A 10,310-nucleotide genomic window follows, 5' to 3' on the forward strand; every position below is an offset into this window, starting at 1 on the left:
CTTTCATACACTAATTCCAGGTTAAGCTTTAATTTAAGGATATAACAGAAATATACCAAACTTCTTCAAGATTTACGTCTGTAAGAACACGAGAAATTAAGAAAACCATATAGATCTATTTTCTTCTTGTGGCTTTTCATGTTCCTATGCTGGAAATGTAAACAAGAAGTGTAAATACCGGAGTCGGACATGGAAATATTCCGGAAATCGCAAGTTTCGCAAAATAAAAAAAATCGGAGCGGGCCAATTTTTGAGGGGCGGGCAGGAATGATAATCTATCAATTAAGTTGAATTGGCCTTATTACAAGAAATATTCTCGCTGAAATCATCTAATTTTAAACTAAAAACCAAAAACAGGATACATAAAGAAAACACAGAGGCCTATTGGACTTCCTCTTACCTATACAAACTCTGTTTACAGCCATCGTTTGTGTCATTAACAAATTTGTTTTCACATTTTTTGAAAAGTACAGTAGCAAATTTGAAAATGTAATTTGAATATTTCTTAGGAATTTTAAGTCTATGGAAACCAAGAAAATTGATTTACTTTTGATAATTATCATTAACAAGCATGGATTTGTTCTTTATTAACTACCGCTTATATCCATATGATAGAATGGTGCAGCAATATGGTGTTAGATATTGTATTCATTAAATATGTTCATATCTGTTTATTACATTTTGTTCAGAATTTGGAAGGGTCACTTGGATTAGCCAAGTGTCACTTAACACAGGTAAACCATAGAAATTATAGAGGCCACTTGTGTTTTTCACACCTCCAGTTGACAGTTTTCCACCTGGCCTGTTGGTCAGTCTTTTTCACACCTGGCCGATCTTGATCACCCATCTGGCCAAAAGATTCTTGTCTTCAAAAAATGCCCAGTATTTTAAGGGTAAATTACACATGTTTTTTAACAAATGTTCTTTAAAAAGTGGCCGGTGTCCGGTTTTCAGGGGTGACCAGTTTTGTAAGAATTTCTTTGTAAGGGACTTTGAAAATCAGCTGATATTCAGAGAGAACCAGTTTTCTGAGGAACCGGTTTGGAGAAGTTTCACTGTAACTAAATACAATTGATCAAAATTTAGTGTAGTGGTAAATAAATTACATATACATGTACCGGTACACCGTATGGATCGAATACACTCTGTTTAAAGTACATCATCTTGAAGGCGTGTTTATGTTCCTAAAACATCGGACAATACATTCGAGTCACGGTCATTCACGTGGTATCGTCTTTTGTATAGAGCAAGCTGCTCCGGGTAGGTCATCAAGTTGAAACAGGTTTCCATAATGGAGAAGCCTCTAGTGAATATTTTGCTTATCTTTTTTATTAGATATCGACGATATGGGCTACATTCATCGCCATACGACATTTAAAAGATTTTAAAAATATGCAACTATAGCCTAAATGATTTAACTGTACCTACTATTGTCCATATATTTCCAGATCTGTAAAGGTATGAGCGGGGCCAAATTCCAATGGGAATTTCAGCTAATAAGGAAACCCAAAGTTTAATTTCGGAGTTATATACCGTTTGTGGCGAATTTATGCGCCATGTAACATTTTTAAAAATCATAAAAGTGCAAATGTTAATGAGTTGAATCATGTAAATTTTAACATGAAACAAGAAAATTAATTTTTATAAATATATCGGGGACCATTTTGTATTGCCATTTCACTTCATCCTTTGATACAAAGTTTTGTTTTTTGTTTTAATAGCGTTGTATAGCATTCAGGTAATACTACATTGAAATTTCTGCGTTCAGAGTACTTTGAACTTTCCCAATAAGTTTAAATAATCATGAATTATTTTTTTCTCTATGACTTTCATATAGTGAAAATTTGATTTGCGTAAATTTAATATACTGTTTTAGGTTTTGATTTGCGGAATAAAACATGATGCGGAAAAAAACTGATATACGGTATATAGCCTGTCAAACCTGTGTGCAAGTTCATTTGTCGATTTAGGTGAGAACCTAGAGTGGATTTCTTGTTGTTCTAGCAACTCAGTTCTTCACTTCATTCCTGCATTTAAAGACCATAACAATTTAAAATTATAACAAGTTAAGAATTCGTTTTAATTTTCCAATAATTTTATTAAAATCTGTCAATTTACATCTATTTCTGAGTTAAATGTACTTAAACTAGGCAAATATCTTGAAATTTTATCTGTTTTGAGACCCCTTTCCAAATGATCCAAAAATATCCCCATCTACACAAATTTCATGTTTTTTTCTTCAAAATTATTTTCTTGTTTCAAAACCCTTTTTCCATTTTACTCTCCAGTAAGTTGACCTTATTATACCCCCCGCAACAAGTTGTGGGGGGGTATACTGGAATCAGGTTGTCCGTCCGTCTGTCTGTCCGTCCGTCCGTCTGTAGACGCAATGGTTTCCGGGCTCTAAAGCATTATCCTTTCCACCTACCGTCACCATATCATATATATGGACTACCCATGGGATGAAGATGTTCCCTATCGATTTTGGGGTCCAAAGGTCAAGCGCACTGGACATCGAAGTAGCAATATGGTTTCCGGGCTCTAAAGCGTTATCCTTTCCACCTACAGTCACCATATCTTACATATGGACTACCCATGGGATGAAGATGTTCCCTATCGATTTTGGGGTCAAAAGGTCAAAGGTCACGTGCACTGGACATCGAAGTAGCAATATGGTTCGGTTTGTCATGCCATTTGTTTTTTACACCCAGAAAAGAGGTAGTTTATACCTATTACCAACACCCTTTGGGAGATTGGGGTAAGCGGGGGGTATTCTTAGTGAGCATTGCTTACAGTACCTCTTGTTTTAACAGTGCATCAAGTCACATTTGTAGAACCTTTTGTGCCAAATCAAGAGCAATTGTGTTTTCCGACCAAAGTGCCTTCTTGATCTATAATGACTCGATAATGCTTAGTGAGTCGTGAATGATCACGTGGGAATGAATGGTTTATTGAGAATGAATGGTTTTAGATGAGAACAGAACACTTTTGTCTGAGAATGAAAGGGTTTGGCCTGGGAATGGAAGGGTTTGGCCTGGGATTGGAAGGGTTTGGCCTGGGAATGGAAGGGTTTGGCCTGGGAACGGAAGGGTTCTGTTTAAACCAATAGCCAATTTGTCAGGGAAAATAGCTGAATATGATTAGCCGATTTATTAAATCAGTAGACTTTATATACCTCTCGCACCTATATAATTATATGAAAACTTTATTATGATTGTATAATGTACATAGCTTAGCGTTTTCACATCATTACAGTGAACTATGTTATTGGTAGTATTATGTTTCATACATAAGTATTCATTAGTATTTTCTGTGTGAATTGATTTACAGTGAAACTTCTCTAAACCGGCCGGCTCTCGGACTGGAAAAAACGGCCGGTTGAGAGGGATGGCTGGTATACCGAGAATTTAGCAATTACAGACGTTTTATCTCAATATTCACAAAGTAGGTACTGTTCACTTTCATCTGGTGATCTATGATCAATTATCGGTGGAGATTAAATTAGTCCGCTTGTACCTAAAGGTAATTATGAATTACAAGAAATATTCTCGCTGAAATCATCTAATTTTCAACTGAAAATCTATAACAGGATACATAAAGAAAACACAGAGGCCTATTATTGGAATTCCTCTTACCTATAAAAACTCTGTTTACATTGATCGCTTATGTCATTAACAATTTTGTTTTGACGTTTTTAAAAAGTACAGTAGTAAAAATGAAATTGTAATTTGAATATTTCTTTGGAATTTTAAGTCTATGGAAACCAAGAAAATTAATCTATCTTTTAATAATTATCATTAACAGTCATGGGTTTGTTCTTTATTAACTACCGCTTATATCCATACGGTAATGTAGTGTAACAATATGGCGTCTGATACTGTATTCATTCGATATGTTCTGAACTGTTTTTTACATTTTGTTCAGAATTTGGAAGGTTCTCTTGGATTAGCTAAGTGTCAATTAACACCCTTAACAGCACAGGTAAACATTAGAAAATAAAGAGGCCACTAGTGTTTTTCACACCTCCAGTTGATAATTTCCCACCTGGCCAGTTAGTCAGTCAATTTTTACACCTGGACGATCTTGATCTTTCTCTGGCCAAACTTTTCTTGTCTTCAAAAAGTGGCCAGTATGTTAAGGGTAAATTACACATGCTTGTTAACAAATGTACTTTAAAAAGTGGCCGATGTCCGGTTTTCAGGGGTGGCCGGTTTTGTAAGACTTTCTTTGTAAGGAAATGTTAAGATTTCTGCCGGGACTTTGAAAATTGGCCGATATTCAGGGAGAACCGGTTTTCTGAGGGGCCGGTTTGGAGAAGTTTCACTGTATTGTCATTTTGCTTTTATTAGACTTTATTCAATTATTATTATTTGTTCATATTACTGCAAGCAGCTGCCATGTGAACCCGATGTACAATGTGTAAAGAATAGGAGATACAGTGCAACCCTCGTTTTTCTGTATGATGAATAAAAAATATATAAAGTTGTAGTTTATAGTTCCATATTTTATTCAATATTAAGAGGGATAAAAATACTGGTACTCTTTCCGACTGGCATTGTGATAATTTGACATGAGGTTGAGAACAGCACTGCTATATCTGTCTGTGGTATATTTTTCTGGTACTCTTTCCGACTGGCATTGTGATAATTTGACATGAGGTTGAGAACAGCACTGCTATATCTGTCTGTGGTATATTTTTCTGAAGAAGCTAAATACAACTTGAAATTTGTCTGCAAGTGACAGATCTGTTCTCTTCTTCTTAAGTTACATTGTCATATGATGGCATGAGAACATTTCTGTCATACTTTATGGTAAAACTATTATAACATACAAGCGTATTTATGTAAAAGTGTGTCTAATGATTGTTTTTCGAATCTACGTATTTTGTTTCAATCAAATCATACATCAGCTTAAATATGTAGGTATAAAATTGTACATCGAATGATGAAGATCCAAACCTATCTATCTGAATTCTCTTGAATTCAAATTGCACACAAGCATATTTATTATGTAAGTAAAATTCTGCATAGACTGATTTGTATTTAGAGCCATTTACATCTTCCTAAATGAGCTATTTTAATTGAATCTCACACACAAAGCTACATGTACATGTACAAAATTATTTACTGGATGAATGATCAATTTTATATTCCTATCCCTTTATGATTATACAGAAATTGTTAACATAAGATTATTTACGCGGAATTTTACGTAAACAATTTCATTTGGGGCCAGTAGGGGACATGTATTCCTTTGCAATACTTACAGAATGCTTGTTGTCATATAATTTTGTGGTTTGTAGAAACATTACACACTTTTGGCTCAGTACTGGAATTTTACAGAATTTTACATTGGAATAAGAAGGCCCGTACGTACCCTATGAAGAAAGTACAATGGGTGACTGCTTTATACATGAAAGGATGCATTTCTCTGGTTGTCCTAAAACTTATTCTAATCTGTGTTTAAAGGGTTTTTAACTTTTACAATTTGCACCTATCAAATAGCAAATATTGAATTCTTATTTAGAATAAAGCATGTAGTTGGAGTGTCATCAGAGAATATCAAATATTGGTATTTAGAGTTGAAATGTCAAAACTAGGACAAATATTTAATTCTTATTTAGAAATAAAGCCAGTATGTCTTCAGAGATATTTAGAAATGAAATGTCGAAACCTGGACAATTCTATGGATTAGAAATTAACAGTATGCTTCACAATATTTAATCCCAAACATCATCAAGCACTGATCCTGTACAAAATAAATAAAAAGGGTATGTGTAAATTTTCTCTACAGGTAACTATGCAGAGTGTCCTTTAAAACCTTTGTGACGCATTCTCAACCTTGTAGTTCTAAATATGTAAATGTTTACTTTATCATATCAGATAAACAGGAGTATAAAATATCAGATAAACAGGAGTATAAGATATCAGATAAACAGTATAAGATATCAGATAAACAGTATAAGATATCAGATAAACAGTATAAGATATCAGATAAACAGGAGTATAAGATATCAGATAAACAGTATAAGATATCAGATAAACAGGAGTATAAGACATCAGATAAACAGTATAAGATATCAGATAAACAGTATAAGATATCAGATAAACAGGAGTATAAGATATCAGATAAACAGTATAAGATATCAGATAAACAGAAGTATAAGATATCAGATAAACAGTATAAGATATCAGATAAACAGTATAAAATATCAGATAAACAGGAGTATAAGACATCAGATAAACAGTATAAGATATCAGATAAACAGTATAAGATATCAGATAAACAGGAGTATAAGATATCAGATAAACAGTATAAGATATCAGATAAACAGAAGTATAAGATATCAGATAAACAGTATAAGATATCAGATAAACAGGAATATAAGATATCAGATAAACAGGAGTATAAGACATCAGATAAACAGTGCAAGATATCAGATAAACAGTATAAGATATCAGATAAACAGGAGTATAAGATATCAGGTAAATAGTATAAGATATCAGATAAACAGTAGTATATAATATCAGATAAATAGTAAAAGATTTCAGATAAACAGTAGCATAAGATATCAGATAAACAGTAGTATAAGATATCAGATAAACAGTAGCATAAGATATCAGATAAACAGTAGCATGATATAACAGATAAACAGTAGCATAAGATATCAGATAAACAGTAGTATATAATATCAGATAAACAGTATAAGATATCAGATAAACAGTAGCATAAGATATCAGATCAACAGTATAAGATATCAGATCAACAGAAGTATAAGATATCAGATAAACAGTATAAGATATCAGATAAACAGTTTAAGATATCAGATAAACAGGAGTATAAGATGTCAGATAAACAGGAGTATAAGATATCAGATAAACAGTATAAGATAACAGATAAACAGTATAAGATAACAGATAAACAGGAGTATAAGACATCAGATAAACAGTATAAGATATCAGATAAACAGTATAAAATATCAGATAAACAGTATAAGATAACAGATAAACAGGAGTATAAGATATCAGATAAACAGTATAAAATATCAGATAAACAGTATAAGATAACAGATAAACAGTATAAGATATCAGATAAACAGAAGTATAAGATATCAGATAAACAGTTTAAGATATCAGATAAACAGTATAAAATATCAGATAAACAGGAGTATAAGATGTCAGATAAACAGGAGTATAAGATATCAGATAAACAGTATAAGATAACAGATAAACAGTATAAGATATCAGATAAACAGTATAAGATATCAGATAAACAGTATAAGATATCAGATAAACAGTATAAAATATCAGATAAACAGGAGTATAAGATGTCAGATAAACAGGAGTATAAGATGTCAGATAAACAGGAGTATAAGATGTCAGATAAACAGGAGTATAAGATATCAGATAAACAGTATAAAATATCAGATAAACAGGAGTATAAGATATCAGATAAACAGTATAAGATATCAGATAAACAGTATAAGATATCAGATAAACAGGAATATAAGATATCAGATAAACAGTATAAGATATCAGATAAACAGGAATATAAGATATCAGATAAACAGTATAAGATATCAGATAAACAGTATAAGATATCAGATAAACAGGAGTATAAGATATCAGATAAACAGTTTAAGATATCAGATAAACAGTATAAGATGTCAGATAAACAGGAGTATAAGATATCAGATAAACAGGAGTATAAGATATCAGATAAACAGGAGTATATAATATCAGATAAACAGGAGTATGGTATTAGATAAACAGGAGTATGGTATTAGATAAACAGGAGTATATAATATCAGATAAACAGGAGAATGATATTAATACTTGAGAGTGTATTTATCTAACTGTGCTTGCCCTAATGGTAGCACTGTCAACATATTGAATTTAGTGGCCGAAGCTTTCCACAAAATGGACAAATATTGATCCACTTTTAGAAATAATTGCATACTACTGTATATCAACTTTTATCTGCATGCAATAAATAACCCTGCAATTCCACAACTGTTCAGAAGGCAAATTTGTCCATATTTGTTTGTTCAAAGTGGTAACTTTATATACACATAACTTTCTTTGTACTACTTTGTAAATGTTGGCCAAATCTTGGTGTTAGTAGTAATGAACAAGAGTTGAAAGTTGTGCAACTGCACTTAATCTCGGTGTGAATATTACTGAATGGATTTAGCATACAACCTACATTTTCCTTGATTTCCAGAACTTCCAAAGACAGTCCAATCTGCTGTTTACAGTTTTATCCAGTGTCCGGAGCCACAACGCCAGCCCTCATCTGGCACAGCTCCTGTTACGTTTGGATTACAACCATTACTTCTCCATAGCAGGAGGCCAGCTCGGAAGGTAAGTCACCCAGAGTGAAAACTAGCTTAGAAGGTAAGCGACACCGAGTGAAAACTAGCCTAGAAGATAAGCAACACAGAGTAAAAACTAGCTTAGAAGGTAAGAGACACCAAGTGAAAACTAGCTTAGAAGGTAAGCGACACAGAGTGAAAGCTAGCTTAGAAGGTAAACGACACAGAGTGAAAGCTAGCTTAGAAGGTAAGCGACACCGAGTGAAAACTAGCTTAGAAGGTAAGCGACACGTAGTGAAAACTATCTTAGAAGGTAAGCGACACGGAGTGAAAACTAGCTGAGAAGGTAAACGACACAGAGTGAAAGCTAGCTGAGAAGGTAAGCGACACGAAGTGAAAACTAACTTAGAAGGTAAACGACAGAGTGAAAACTAGCTTAGAAGGTAAAGGACACGGAGTGAAAACTATCTTAGAAGGTAAGCGACACCGAGTGAAAACTAGCTTAGAAGGTAAGCGACACGGAGTGAAAACTAGCTGAGAAGGTAAGCGACACGGAGTGAAAACTATCTTAGAAGGTAAGCGACACCAGTGAAAACTAGCTGAGAAGGTAAGCGACACGGAGTGAAAACTAGCTGAGAAGGTAAGCGACACAGAGTGAAAACTATCTTAGAAGGTAAGCGACACCAGTGAAAACTAGCTTAGAAGGTAAGCTATATCGATGGAGGACTTCATGTAACTAGGACAGTATTAAAGCTATATCGATGGAGGACCATCTTGGAGTATACATGTAACCTACATGAGATATTTTGTTTTTCCCTCAATGACACTAAGCTATTTTGATACAGGAAGAAAGTCTCATTGATTATTTCAAATGATGTCAACATGAAAAGACTTTGTCAATTCATTTAATAGCAGTTAGTAGCATCAATTCATTTAATAGCAGTTAGTAGCATCAATTCATTTAATAGCAGTTAGTAGCATATCAACTTTTTTGTTGAGATGGAATGTAAGTGGTAAAATTCTTCTTTTTCAGCTACTAATGAAACCTATCCAGTGGTGGGTGATGAATTGAAGACCATGAAAACTTGAGTATGGAAGCATTACGTAGTGATTAATTGTAAATTGACGTGTTTGTTATTCTTATTAAACTTGTAGAGTTGAATGAATCGTTGTTATTCTAGTGTATGGATGTGGTTTACACCAGAAATACGCAATTGTTAAAATACGGGCGATCTGAATGTCCATTAGGTTGTTTATTTAGATAGTTAGGTAAAATCTTCTAACGTAGATAGGTACAGCCGGTTTCTTAATGCAGTTCATCTGCTTTTCTTACTTCAGATTCAAAAAAAAAATAATACAAGAAATGTCAAGTCTGTACACAAAACTCACACAGCTTTATTTTACACATAAATGTTTTGTTAGGGCACACTACATCCCTCATTTCAATTGAGAGAGATGTTTATCTCAGAATCAAGGCTGCAAACTCCATTAATTAGAGTAAAACTTAATTAACAACAAAGTTGATGTTTTGCTGTATCATGCTAAGTGTTATTGTATCTTTGAAACAAAATTATTCAATTACACAGAAAATTTGTTTTTCATGTCCGGTTTCATAATAGCCGGAACTTACACTCTGCCAGATAATTATGTTTTATCGACTTGAGAAGTGAATAAACATGCAAATTACATATTGTTACATAATGGAAATTGTTTACTATGACACGTGTAATGAAGATACAATCCGTTACGCTAGTCACGCGGTTTGAACTCTGAACTTATTAACGGATGCAGTTCGTCGATTTAGCACCGTCAAAACCGTAAATGTCTTGTTCTTGCATTGGGCATGGGAATTTGTATCTTGCTAGACTGTTGTAATTTGAAACGTCAGTTACATGGCTGGCATAAGACTGGAGTTTTTCCGTTATTGAATACATTTTATTTTCATTATGCCAATATTAGTGTCCGTAGTTAGTGCGTATTAGTGGGCTATATTTTG

General features: G+C 33.4%; 1 protein-coding gene across 2 annotated transcripts in view; it reads left to right on the plus strand.

Moving 5' to 3' along the window:
* Positions 1-9,476, plus strand: part of LOC125651417 (gamma-tubulin complex component 4-like) — a 35,625-nt gene extending 26,149 nt beyond the window's left edge. For both annotated transcript variants that reach the window (XM_048879996.2, XM_056164820.1), the window contains exons 15-16: positions 8,224-8,363; positions 9,348-9,476. In XM_048879996.2, coding sequence (XP_048735953.2) covers positions 8,224-8,363; positions 9,348-9,354 — 147 coding nt within the window. In that variant the 3' untranslated portion in view covers positions 9,355-9,476. The remainder of the gene's footprint in view (positions 1-8,223; positions 8,364-9,347) is intronic.
* Positions 9,477-10,310: the final 834 nt, after the last annotated feature.

The sequence above is a fragment of the Ostrea edulis genome, chromosome 5 (assembly GCF_947568905.1).
Source record: "Ostrea edulis chromosome 5, xbOstEdul1.1, whole genome shotgun sequence".
NCBI classification, from domain to species: Eukaryota; Metazoa; Mollusca; class Bivalvia; order Ostreida; family Ostreidae; genus Ostrea; species Ostrea edulis.